Source organism: Chinchilla lanigera, unplaced genomic scaffold (assembly GCF_000276665.1).
Source record: "Chinchilla lanigera isolate Chin_1 unplaced genomic scaffold, ChiLan1.0 scaffold00035, whole genome shotgun sequence".
Taxonomy (NCBI): Eukaryota; Metazoa; Chordata; class Mammalia; order Rodentia; family Chinchillidae; genus Chinchilla; species Chinchilla lanigera.
Window position 1 is genome coordinate 9,002,306 of NW_004955436.1, and position 14,629 is coordinate 9,016,934.

Here is a 14,629-nt window from a genome sequence, read left to right on the forward strand (position 1 = left end):
ATACTTAGGGATCGTTTTTTGTTTCTCTTTTTATTCAATTCCACTCCCTTTCCTAAGATATACACTTGGTTTTATGTTCATGAACGCTGGACTACACAAGCTACAGAGCATTCCACTCCTTGCTATGTGAAAAGGAGGAAGAAAGATCAATTCCACCCGATGCCACGGTTGAAAATCAAAGGTGACACACTACTGACACATTCACCTCATACTCCTCTTTGAATCCGTAGCTGTCCGATGTCTTCATGAGGTTGATGTGCTGCAGTAAGTCGGCCACTCGGATGGCCGGGTGCAGCTGGCCTGTCTGGTAAGGGGACTCCGTCCCCTCGCAGAGGTAGCGAGGCACATCAAGAAGGCGACTGGACTCTGGTGTAGCACTGTGGTTTTCATCTGGCATTTTCATATTCCAAGATTAAAAAAGAGATAAAAGTATCCTGTTGAATATACGTCTATGCAAAGGAGATTCTAAGAGCTTACGATCTTTCTGATAACAGAAGGGAAGGAAATGGTAGCCACTAGGGGCCTAGGGCAGCAACCCCTTAAAGACAAAGTCTTGGGCTTTTCCTTCAGCTCAAGCCTTGATGTCAGAGCATATTCTGTGTGTGTTAGCAAGGCACTGATACTATGAGATGAGAGATCTGCTTTTTATAATGGTACAGGAGGGACTTAGGAGGGTTCTTACTGCTCTTGTATCTATTGGGGGCAGGGCCAGAAGACCAAATCATCAACTGGGGAAGTGTTTACACTGCAGATTAAGTCAGACAAACTCCTTCTCACCCACTCCCCAACCTCCCCTAGAGACCTGACCTGGCCACTCATCCCCACAGCTCTCCCTTGGGCCCCATGGCGCTCCTAGGCCCTGCAACCCAGGGCTGCTTAACACAATACGCCCTAGACTGGGAACCGTGAGCACTTTTCTGATAAACTTCAGACCCCATTTTGCCTGCAGAACAGGCTCCATGTGCATTTGATTTGATTCCTGCCGTTGGCTTCTTGTTAATATTGCTGCCTTTGTTGCTAATGTATTTTGATCTTTCTGACCACCATGCCAACAAAACCAGGGGTGCTTCCAGAGCAAACTGTGGCTACCACCCCTGGGTTCTCCCCACGCTGCTCCAGGCCCAGTGACAAGGCTGCTTCTCACGTCTTCGCGCCTTCCTGTTTTGCTACATGTCACCTCCCTTGATCTCTATTTTAATTGTTTATGTACTTGTCTGCTTGCATTCCTCAACCCTGAGTGCATAGCATGTAGAGACAGTTCTATGTTTTATTCCTAGTCTATAACAGTCCAAAAAAATACCTCAATAAATAAGTTAAAATCAATTGAGTCCCTCACCACCCACATTTAAGTGTAGGCCCCACCCCAATTGTGTTATTAGGTCAAAATGAAAAGAAAATTTTCATTTTCTTTCTGTCATCAGGAGGAAGAAAAGAACAAGAGCATTATGCCTAAGAAGAATGAAACAATATTTTAATGATGGAAGCACTAATTGTTACAGTGAGTAGCATGCTTATATTTATCACATTTAAACTTACCACTTTCAAAGGAAAAGACATGTTTTAAAAAGCGTTATTTTGAAAAGCATTATATTGTCATACTCATTAACACAAAGAAAACACACTCTTGGGAATTTTGTTTTCAATGATAATGCATACTATAGAGAACGATATGTAATTAACAGTTAAAATGTATTTCAAGTGCTGGTACAGTTGCCTGTTCTATTACCATCTCTACAAATAGGATATGGCAAAAAATGAATTGTTGTCCCCATGATAAACATTTTTTCTTCCTAGAGAAGGGAAAAAAAGAACCCTACAATCAGATACATGTGCCTCTATCATTTAGCTTCATTGCATTTATCTTTAACATCCCTTATTAAACTGAATGTATTTTTTTTTTTTTTTTGCATTTACTCCTAAAAATATCTCATTGAATCAAAAATGTCCTAGTGGACTCTTCTGTGACTCAACCACCAAAGAGAATGAATGCCTTTTATGTGGGGTTTGCCCACCATTATAGACACAAACATTTGCTAACTAACACAATTCATGAGAGTTACTTCCCTATGCTGAGACTACAGTCAACTGGTCTACCTCTGCTCAACTATTACAATTGGTGGGCTGACATAGAGTATATGTACATCTCCCCACAAAAATTCAACTCAGAAGCAATTGAGGAGGCACCATCACAGAATATACAGTAGAAGATGAGACATGGAGAGAACAGATAATATCAGAGAGGTAAAATGCAGTCACTTAACCTGGATCAAGTAGCCAGGGCTCTGTGGAAGACCTTCAGAGCTCACATAGTGCCTGCTACAGCAGCAGAATTGTTACAATCCTAAGAGGCTCAATGAGAAACACAGAATTCACCCATACAACAGATCTTACAGTTGATTGTCTCCCAATATGAAATAGACAGTGCCTTGGTGTTCCATTAAGCTTTAATACAGCAGTACAATAAGCAATAAAGTCTTTAAAATAATCACATATGAATTATTAATCTCAACACATTTCTGCCTCTTTAAAACACCTAATAATGCAACTACTGGTGAGGATACATGTACTAATCACTATCCTTCTAACACATTTGAAAATGATAACTTCAACTCTATCCTTCATTGAAAGGTTTTCTAGAGATTTTGCAATACACTTACCAGTTATAGGGACTTAAACCCGATGAAGCAGTGAAACACAAGAAACAAAAATATGAATCAATATGACAAGCCTCTAAGCCCTCTAAGTAAATAAGTAGATAACAATATTAAGAAATAGTTGAAGCTATTTCAAAAATCACTTTATAAATACAAATTCAAGTAGATGCAAAATAACTATAAAAACCAGTCTATGAATGCTAAAAATGCAGTACTTTCCTACATCTAATATGACTAATGACAGACTTAGCTTTTCAAGAGCATGAACATGTACAAAATCTGACAAAAGAAATGTATACACACTGCAGAAAAAGAAAAACAGTGTATTTTTTTCAACAGATGGTGTTACCCTCACATGGGGGGCCCTAGGGGATGTCTGCTGTGCAGAAAACCCACAATATTGCACACTATTAGATAAGAAACTGAAAACTCATGTGCAGCAATCCCAATGACCAAGGTTACCCAAGGAACAGTTCACCATACTAATAAATGTCTGGAAGCTCATGGCCACCACTTTGATCATGTCTTATAATTGTAGAGGCCAAAGATAACTTGTATTAATGTTATTTCTCAATAAATTTAGTATTAAAATATTTATACAGGCTTTTTTCCTGAAATATATACACATTTTTGGGTAGACTCTATATTTTATATCAACCAACTTGATTGTCAAAATGAAATAAAATGCAAAAATGTTTGCAATTTAAATGCAACATAAAATGAATGTTTATATAGATAGGTCATATGACCTTGATCTTCCTTACACTTGAATACTCTTTTTCACAGGGAAGTTATTGCAATAATTTTTTAAACTTTGATGTCTATAAAAACATGGATATTATTTCATTTTCCCTTTATAAAATCCCATGAACACAACACAGCACACAATATTTTACTGTTACATAGATGAGGAAGCAAATATATAAGTTATTTTTATGAACTAATAGTCAATCCACAGGAGGACTGAGATTTGGACCTACTTCTACATGCTCTTAGAAAATCATTATGATGAAATTCTACACATCAAGGCAACTGATTCTTTTCCAATGAGTTTAATAATATTTTAATTGAACTTTCATTTAACTTGATATTGACAGCATCCTACGGTGCTCAAGGGAAGATGATATCTGCAGAGGCATTTGGGGCCTCCTCAGTGGCTGTCATTCAAGGATTCACCCTATGCATGCAGCCCGCCTCTTGGGACAAATCCCAAATTCATTTCTGTCTGTTTATTGATGTGGGCATCACACAGAGAGTGCAGTAGGAGGAAAACAGATTCTTTCAGAATATACATTCCTTAATTCAATTATAAAATTATAATTTGAAATAATTACTTGAGTGAGTAAGAGGTACATTTTAATTAGTTGAATTGGTTGTATTGCTCCAAAACATTTCATAACATAATCCATTGTGGATAGTAAAAATATATGCATAAAATGTAAGCTAAAAGACATATTTAATAAGCGATGTTATAAATAACATATATCTTTTGTTAATTTTATTTTTTAATTTTTTTTATTTTTTTGGTTTTTCTCTGGTACCAGGAACCGAACTCACGACCTTGCGCTTGCCAGGCAGGCGCTTTGCCGCTGAGCTAAATCCCCAGCCCCTCTTTTGTTAATTTTAGAAAATACATTTATCTGATAGTTTCCATATTTCTTTTGTTAAATCTTAATTTAAAATATGAGAGCCAAACTGATGTGGAATTTGCAAACACACAGGCAAGCAGGCCAATTATTGGTCGAGGAATGAGGTACGCTCTGAATGAAACTCATTTAGTCTGAAATAGCTCCACTTTTAAATTAATGCAATCTTATATCTGACAGGCCTGAATCATCACTAGCAGTGTCAGGAGTCTTAGATGTCGCCCAGAGGTAAACCATGTGACTTGTTCTTAACTTTGGAAAGACATCATTAATGTATGTACGGTTTATATACAATTCCAAACCCTACATTGAGATTCTAACAATGTAACCTATGTTTGCAAATTCTTACTAAAGCAAAAGAAAAGTGCATCCACTCCTAATGTTCACCTATGAATGTATTCTTTTACTGCTATAAAGTTGAAAGGATTTAGAAAAAAATCCCTTCCCACAAGAAGACTTGTATATATCAGCTAGTATTAGCTAGGATTGGTTCCTGCGATCTAAAGCATTTGAGCCCATTTCACTCAGCTGGATATGTTGCTACTAGTCCTATATTAAAGGCCACCAAACTTTTGTTTCAAATCTAGCAGAATCACAATTTAAAGAATATGTTGCTTTCAACAGTAGCCTGTACTCTGCCACACTGAAATTTACTAGATCTAATTGCATGGAATAGAGTAACTGTCTCTCACAAGACCATGGCTATTTTAAGTACAAGATGCTTTCTGCACCACAAAGTTACTATTCAAACAAAGCTACAACTCATGCAAGGAGTTGTGATCCATGCAATACATAAATAAATAAATACATAAATAAATAAAATGATGATAACGATGATGATGATGATGATAAAGATTTAGGGCCTCACCTAACACAGCAGTCGGCACAAGAGGGTCATTGGGCACTGTAGAAAAACAAAGCTCATGAAGGATTATATTGCTCTGAAATTGAATTCTGAACCTTTTTTTAAATAAAAGATTGTGCTCTCTTAAGAAATATAATTATTCAGCTTCCTTCTATTACTGGATCCCTCAAGAGGAAAATTCTCTCTTCTAGTTTGGGTTATCTCAAAACATCAAGGAAGGTCTATCTGTAATTATAGCTTAGTATTCTGCCTAATTTAAAAAAGTCACAAGATTCAACTTGACATTATAAAGAGTATAAAATTAGGGGGAAAGAAACCATGCATTTTAGATCTAAGGTACTTTGAGAAAAATGATCTCATATTCATTCCACACACTTTTTTTTTTCCAGTTAACTGTGGGAAATGGATTTAATCTTTTATCTAAGTGCATAAGTAGATATTTATAGCCACCTTACTGAATTGAGGCTTTCTAATAAGATGCTAATATATGCAATAATTAGAAAAGTTTAGGACCAGAAATGCTTTTATACCTATAATTGATTAAATATTATATCAAATACTTAGAGATATGGTGCCTTTATATATTTTGCAAAACTTACTTTCAACAGTAATAATATTTTATGTTCTTCCCTATCATTTACCTTAAAGTGGAATGAAAATAAAACAGACTAGAAAAGCTCTATCATGTTTTAAATGAAGTTCCAAAATGACTCACATTGTACTTCTAACTTCTAATTTGGGATAGATATATGTCAAGGAAAATAACAGGCTGTATTTGGAGCCAATAATTATTGCAAATTTTTATGAAGCTGAAAACTTCATGAAATACTTGGGAAAATTCTCTCTGAAAGGATGTAGAGACATACAATCTATAAATACTTTCCTTTAACCCTTATCACTATATACGTTTATAATTTGTATAACAAATAACAATTCTATTCTTTTCTTACATCCATGTTTTCCAGACTAGATATTTACATCCCTAGGTCTGTGCCAAAATGCCCCTGGCTACAAAAGACCAACAAACTGGTATGTGCACTTCAAATCTCAGTTTTACTTGAGGATTTGATACAATGAAATCAGGTCATGGAAATTTAATTAAGATAAACAGAGGTCCTATAAAACAGAATATGAAATTTATAGGAAATTTGAAGATAAACAGTAATATTGAGTCTGAAATAATTATTCAAATCATCTGCAAACAATACTTCAGTGGAAATATTTTGAAAGCCCTACCTGCATGGATCAGGATTAGTAATATTGTAAGATGGACAGATGGACAGTTTAGACTTCACACTAGCAACTTTAGAGTATGTAGACTAATCTTTCCCCTAGTTAACTATTTAGTACTGAAATTTTCTAGGACTCCATAGTAGATTAATTTTAATGGAATATTTTTACCTATATTACTAATTTCCAGCAACAATGATCACTTCTTCTTATCTCAAAGGAAACCTGACCTGATGCAAAAAAGATGCAAATTTCATAATAATTATAAATTCTGACACAAATTCATTTTATGTAGGCAATCATATATTTTAACTTAAAGCACTTCATATGGTATGAGCTGTGTATTTTTGGAATATTTCTTATACTTTAATAATAAAATGGATACAGTTTGAGGATAAACTAAATCCACTATCAAGCCTCAGTGCAGACCTTCTTATAAATTCTGTATCACCTCTCTTTTCTGTATCTAGCCGATCCTTTCTTCTTTCTCCCCCTCTGTTATTGTTAATCCGTAAAATGTATAATGAATTTACAGAGCTTCAAGACAACTTAGTACAATTTGGCTGAAGAACTTACATCTTGGGCTAAAATTATGTTGGTCCATAAAGGTGATGGACAGAGGGTCTTCCGCATGTAGTGTGCTCTGATCCGCATAACTTCGGTCCATGGCGTTCACCATGTGAGTCATCTCCTGGCGAGCGTTCCCCATGGCGTCTTTGCGCTTCTTAGCAAGCTTGCTGCGAAGGCAATAGGAGAGGGAATCCTCAGTATAAGGTCTGAACAAGAGTGGACACCAGCAGTAAGTAGTTTAAGTGTGCCCGAGGACAGGGTTACACATGTGGTCCATTAAACCTGAGAACTGGTTATAATACCAGCAATGAAGTTGACACTCAAACAATTATATTGGTTGGTTGTTGCAAAATTACTGTATTTTTCAGGTATTCCAGCTGTCAACACAAAACCTGTCATCATTTTCTATATTTCACTCTGTTAAATCAATCTCATAGGAATATAACTACATTTTATCAAAAGTATGAATAAGTACTTTCTAAATTGAATATGTAGTTCAAGGAAGATCTAGGCTAAAGTTAAGTTTTAATCACTCTACTAGTGGACCAGTTCTTTTGGGCATCTTTTGAAAGTTTTTCTTGAAATTAATATGACCTAAGTTTGTTTTATGATAACCACCCAGTGCAAATAGATGCTAACCAGGCATAGTGGCCCATAACTGCAGTCACAGCACTCAGAGGTGATGCCAGAGGATCACATGCTCCAGCCCAGGCTGGAGAACTTAGTGAGACCTTATCTCCAAATTAAAAAAAAATGCCTAAGTTGTAGCTCCACGTAAAGGTCATGGGTTTAATCCCTAGTAGTGCAAAAGGAAAAAACCAACAAAACGAAACCCCAAAAACTCATTCTTAATTTTCTCTGCCATTGCTAAGTAAAAAATGTCATACGGATAGCATTAACATCTTTAACAAAACACTTATAAAATTAATAAAAGCCAATCCTGAAGTCTTAAAATTGACCACAGTAACACATAATTCAATTACACATGGATATAGGGGATTAAAATATGTAAGTGCAGGAAAAGTTCTGAGAAAAATGTGAAAAATACTATGCAAGCTTCTAATGCAAATTATCATCATTGTGGAGTACTGATTTGGCCCATTGCTGTAAATTAGTGATTTAAAACCCTATGGCAACATATTCCCAACAGAAATGCATTACAAACACCACAGGGCACATGACTGACAGGACTTAGCAATAAGCAGAGTTCACATTTTGAGCTACTCAAATAATGATCCCCTTATCTTACACACCAAGAATGTAAATTATATTTTGGTTCATATGACTGCTTGATTGGGAACAGTCAAGGAAAAAAACTATATTTAAACCACATTAACCAGGCAACTTATTTATGATATAAAAACATTGTAAACCTCTGTAGTAGGCAAATTATAAGAGTAAGCTCATGGCAGGAGTTCTTTTGTCTTGGAAATGTTCTTCCCTTGTTCTGAGAACATCACTTCTCAGCTAGATTGTAAGGTAAGATATTCTCTTCTGCTCCTCATTAGTATCTGTACTTGAGTAAATGCGTTAGGAATACTACAAAGGCTCATTTAGTAGAATCAGTTTGTGTCCAGAGGCTTTGCAGTTAAAAATTGACTCTAGCAATTTGAGAATTGTTCCAGGGTTTTTTCCCCGCGAGAATGGTACCACTTGTCCTCATGGGGCATACTCAACATGCACAACACACTGACACAACAGATCTGGCACCCGAGGAAGACAGGCAGAAACTAAAACTTGGAGGGAGAGATGACCCTGCATTTTAAAGAAATAATTACCATCAGGGTGTTAGTCATATTTAAGCACACAAGGACAGAGTTACAACCACCACCAAGACTACCTCTAAACCATCACCATCACCACGGTTATTTATCGGCAACATTTGCTCTCTACGCCCACACGGCTATGAACTCTTCTTTGTGGTCTAGATGGCCAAGACGGTAAAAAACTGCCAGGCAGTTTAGGGGTAACTTACATGAAATCTGAGTGTTAAAATTTAGAGGTTTTTTTGTTTTTTGAAAGAGCGTGTGGGCTGAATTAAATATCATTAAGTCATATTAAGCCTATAGGCTTCTATTTTCCAAAGGCCTCTAGGCCATCACAGAGAGTATTTGTTTTTCAATCTACAACATTCTTCAGCCTGTAGTATTTGGCTAACACTCATCTGTTCTGCTTCAGCCAAAAGATGTTTTACAACACCATGTCCTCCTCATGTAATGACACCTTTTCAGTCATCTCCCCACATGTGCTGCATGGAGAGAAACCATTGATATGCATACATCCCAGGCCACAGGAGCACACTTGGCATATAGCAGGCACTCAATAAACACTTGTTGAATAGGTAAATTAGTCCTGTTATACGCTTCCACTTTTCATTTGCTAACTCAATTAATTCTCAGATCAGTCCACTGAAAACAGCACAAGGGTTCTTCTAATCGTATGGATGCATTCATTAAGGATTAGAGGAATTAAATAACTTGCCCAAGGTTGTTTGTGTAATAAGCAATGAAGAATGATCTGGTTCCAAGGCTTAAGCTCTTATTCCATATGCTGATGCTCACACTGCCTTTACTGCCACTTATAAAGTGCCCTATACTACAAAGCACTGCATACTCTAATTACTAAGCACTGGTCACTACATAGTAGAGAGGAAGATAAAGACAGAGAGAGAATGTTGTCATTTGCAAATCTAAAAAAGTAGCAAAATGCTTAGGTAATTAACTTTGTTTCTTGGGTGAGAAGAATGAATTTATTTCCCAAAAAATAATATCAGAGAACGAGTAGGATTAAAAGAGCGCACCCTGATATTTGGCCTCAAAATAATGCTAACGTTTTTTACATGGCCGTACAGAAAATAGCAAGTGAAAAGGATGTTTTTTTATTTTACTATCAAATATGTATCACTGATATCTATTTCATGATCAGGGAAAATTCAGCAATAATGAATTTTTCAAATGCATGAAAAGTTGAAGTTTTCACTCAGTGAAGAACTTTTACCTCTCAGAGCCACAGATTTAGACTAACAGGCAAATTACGTGCGGATACAACTGTTGTGGATACCTGTCACCCATGCATCACTGGCTTGGTTCTTACATCTCAGTCTGCACAACAAACCTTTGAGGTGGGCTTTCATTTAAGTTATTACAAAGAAAACGAAGACTTGACATCAGTTTAAGAGTTTTCATTAATGACTGACACTTCCTATGACAATGCCCATGAAGATTATCTCAAAGATCACATGTGGTTTTCTTTTAATTTTTGTTTTAGGTAACGTCTACTTTTTTTTATTTTTAAAAAAGTCCCTATTTCAGATCGGTATCAGAGGGTATGCTTAATCAGCCTTTAGAAACACAGCTCTGTGACCTTCTTGCTAGTTAGGATTTAAAATGCCAGTATAGCTAAGTATCACCATAACATTAGCATGACCTACTGCATTTTCTAGAACATGGAAATGTTAATCCAGCCCCCCAAAAGGGAAGCCCATTCTAATTTGTTTTTGGTCCTGGGAATTGAACTCAGGACCTTACGCTTGCCAGGCAGGCGCTTGTGCCACTGAGCTATATCCCATTCTAATTTTGCAGATACACTGGTAGTGAGGAGTAGGGTTATTGATAGTCTCATAATTAAGTACTTGTTGATTCCAGTACGTCTCATGCTTTGTTCCCATGGGCAACCAGGATTTATCATGTGCTCTTCAGGACAGTTTAGCAATTCATTTTGCAAGTACTTGAGTTTGACAGATGCGCAAATGACTTTCATTATCAAAGCAGGCAACGGCATACACTTCTGCAGGTGGATGAATGGGTAGGCCATAAAGGGGAAAAGTACTCCATCATTGTACGAAATGGTACAGTTAATTACCTTTGGCTTCATCAAATATGATTTAACAAGCATATTATGATTCATCACAATAAGCTAGGAGCACTGTTCCCTTACACCTGCTTGTTTTAGCAGATTCTAGGAAGCCAAATGTTTATAATGTTTAAAATGTTGGCAGAATTCGGTTACAGTGATTGACTCATAAAATTTTGTTGTGAAGCTAGCTTAAATTTTCCAAGTGATAGAAATGTTGTGGGATATATGCCCCAGTCGTGTTTAGTCCGTAAGCTCAGAAAAGTGTCATAGCATTTCTCTCAACTGAATGAATTAGCACTCTGGAATCTAAAGTGATAAACTAAAAATGACTCAGAAAACAGCATGGACAACTGTCTCCATCTCCATGAAAATGAGATTCCCACACCTAAGTGTAGAATGTCACCGACACTGAGGAGAAAAAGAAAGAGAAGATATCCACCCTTGTTCCTCAGTCGATTGACAAGAACATTATTAGCCTTGGTTTGACAAATTCTTTGTTATTTATTTTCCTACATTATTATTTTGTCTTAAAAGAATTTTATTTTATTTTTTTTTTGCCTCAGCAGCAGCGTGATTTTATTCATTTAATGACCAGACCAAAGAAGTTCAGAAGTCATAACCCACCCTGGGTTCCTAGAAAAGTGTAGAGAGAGGTTATCCCATGCAGATCTGACTGGATTTGCAACCTATGAAGTCACTTTGAATGTTCTGTGAATACAACACTTGGCTCATTTTCTCAAATATTATGATATTATATAATGATAGGGATTCAGGAGTTACAACAGCTTTCTCTATGAAATGAATGAAGTATCCCATTGCTAAATAAGGTACAGGTTTAAATTATGTAAATAAAGTAATTTTTTTTTGCTATAGACTAAAGCTACTTATGAAAAATTATGAATAAAAATTAAAAGGAGCTGAACATACAGAAATACAATATCCCTTTTAAAAAAGATAAACAAAATAGGTAATAGATGATTACTTTAGAATCCAGAAAAACATGTTTTGAAATATCACCAAAATTACCAACATTGTTTCTTTGTTTTTTTGAAAAGGGATACTGCACCTTCCACACACATAAAGCCGAACATCACCCATTTTCTACTTACAGGTAGTAGGAGTAAGAATAGTAGCTCCTCCTGGCAAGCAAATCACAGACAGTGGAAAAAGAGAAGCAATGGTGAATGAAAAGCGTGACTCTGTCACATTCAATAAAGCAGAAAAATGTGCGTTAAAAATAAAACAAAATAAAATAAAATTCATGTTTTTGCTCTGCATTTTAATTTGCTCATGCATTGTTAGATTTTTTTTTTTTTGCCATGCAATTAAACAGACAGATATGCAGTAGAAAAATAAAATTTGAAATACATAATTTGGAAAAAATAACATGCTGACATTTCTTTTATTGCCAAAAAAATCAAGAAATTAAATGGATTATGTATATTCAACATGCAGTTAAGCATAGTACCATCCATTACTATCTAAATGTCATGACAGATGGAACAGCTGTGTACAGAACTTGTATACTAAATAGATTGTTTTTATAGATATAAAACAGAAAGAGCTATTATGTTCAAATAAAGTATACATAGAATAAGACCTAAGTTAATATCTTAATGGCACAAAGGTGTATATTTTTATGCTATATGAATATACACATATGTACCACACACTATACATACACAAAGAAATTTCTACAGTAGATGCATGTGAACATAAACACAAACATTTACTGTATTGAAACTCAATTTCAAATTTATACTTGGAATTATTAATGTACGCATGCTGTGCATTTAAAATACAATACGCAATTGATGGAAAAATGGCATACATTTGGAAATAATTCACAGCAATTAAATTAAAAATGACATCGTGTTCTGAAAGATGCAATATCCCTTTTATTAGCCTAAGAATTTACTTTCTATATACCCTCAGCAGTTAAATTATACTCAGCTGAATCCCAAACCACTCCTTAAAAAACAACCAAAACACACAAAACTTTTTCAGCATGAGAAATATGTCTATATGTGTCATTCCCAGTGAGGAATTAAGTTTTGAGAAATTAAAATCTTTTCCATAAAATGCAGATAAGAAACTAAAATATTTTGCTTTTCCACTATTTTATTATAAATGTATCCTTAAAAGTGAAGGTACTGTATCTAATAATTTTTAAAATAGATAATATCCAATACTACTAATTTTATACATACAATAATTATTTGTGTTTAAATCATACAACATTCATGTATGACATATACTACATATGGATGAAAGTCACTAAAAAGTTGCTTAGTTAAGTTAGGAGTTTAGGTAATTTTGACATATATATACAAAGAAAGTTTTTCCATCAGTAAAATTTCAACTTTGGCTAGTCAAAAAGGTGCTGGTGAGGAAAAGACACTAAATCCCTTCGTACTTTCTGTCAGTTAATGTACACTTATGAAAATTTAAACATTTTAACCAGAGCCAGCTTTATAAAATCATTTAAACTAAGAACTAGAAAAGGAGTCTGTTACATTATACAGCTTTAGAGATCTACCAGAAAATTTATTCCTTCAAAATCTTGCTCCATGATTATTTTAGCACACAGTACAAGTTTATCTTTCAAGATTTTTTTGTTCTAAAATGGACAGCCATGGATATGGTGAGATTATCAAAAGTGAGTAAGTGTTTTCAAATAAATGGCAAATAAAACTTTGTTAATTTAGTTCTGAGTGAAGTCACAGAAAAGTATGTACTGTCATGCTCAGATCCCATGTAAAATGATCAGAATTTTAATTGTGAAGCTAAATTTAGTTGACTCAACTGTTTATGTCACTCCTCAAATATATAAACCAAACAGACATAAAATTTGAATGTTATATTCTCTGACTTTGATGATCCTTATGAGAAAATGTATATTTCTGAAAACCTTCAGTCTTGCCTCACATATGATGTACTTTCTAACCACAGAGGTAGACAACAGCGAAAGGAAAAAGCACTATTTGGGGAAAGCGCGTATGTAGCTAATTTAACACAAAACACTACAATGCATACCTAATGTTTCTAATGCAGATGTGTCTTCTCCAACATATATATCTCCAGGGGATCATTGTAAAGAGGCAATATATTAAAATAAACTCTCATGGAATTGTTAAAACATGTAGTATGAGTTTTATCTATCATCTTAATGCTTTATTTCAAATATAAAATAATTATAATAGTATAGTATTTGATTCATGTAATAAGCAACATCATTTAGCATATATTATAGAATTCATAAAGTATAACCATGTCTGAACAGAACGTTGTTGAAATGTACACTCATGTAAGACTATTAAAAAGTTCCTGGAATTTATAGCACCATCCAACATACATGATTGGACAGATTGCAGTGCTGTATTAGTTTCTAAGACAATGATTTACAGGTGATAACATTTTATATTGTGGTTAAAAGCACAGTTATAAAAATGATATACTTTGAAATGTTTATCAGCAGGAATATACATTTGTCTCCAGAAGACAGCAGTTTAAATTTGAATAGGTTTTAATACCTTCATATATTCCCAGAAGATGGCGATATTGGTTGATACAGTATAATAGATAATACTCAATAAAAAATTTCTTTCTTCATTTGAAAATTTTAGTCAGTGCATATTTAATATATGAAATAATTGAATAATGTCTATATTCTTCTTCTATCTTATTTGAAGCCAAGCTTGAGAAAAATATGGCATAAGAATACAAAATAATTCAGAGAGTATAGCCTAAGTATCACAAAAATATCCATGTTTTGTCGTTCTTAATAACACACCAAATGCAAGATAAAT

General features: G+C 34.8%; 1 protein-coding gene and 1 long non-coding RNA gene across 3 annotated transcripts in view; one reads left to right on the forward strand and one right to left on the reverse strand.

Annotated features, from left to right (window-relative positions):
• The window catches only part of Ptprk (protein tyrosine phosphatase, receptor type, K), a 395,867-nt gene that overhangs the window by 26,564 nt on the left and 354,674 nt on the right, over positions 1-14,629 (reverse strand). The window contains exons 14-15 of the mRNA XM_013516643.1: positions 6,972-7,132; positions 206-390 (exon numbers count right to left, since the gene is read on the reverse strand). Coding sequence (XP_013372097.1) covers positions 206-390; positions 6,972-7,132 — 346 coding nt within the window. The remainder of the gene's footprint in view (positions 1-205; positions 391-6,971; positions 7,133-14,629) is intronic.
• LOC102012357 overlaps positions 1-14,629 on the forward strand; it is a 33,117-nt gene that overhangs the window by 18,211 nt on the left and 277 nt on the right. Inside the window, exons 2-5 of one of the 2 annotated variants that reach the window (XR_261780.1) lie at positions 1,422-1,498; positions 4,481-4,528; positions 6,131-6,194; positions 11,932-12,061. This is a non-coding gene — a long non-coding RNA (uncharacterized LOC102012357). Of the gene's footprint in view, positions 1-1,421; positions 1,499-4,480; positions 4,529-6,130; positions 6,195-11,931; positions 12,062-14,629 lie in introns of those variants that run through there. The other variant, XR_261779.1, reaches the window with a different exon arrangement.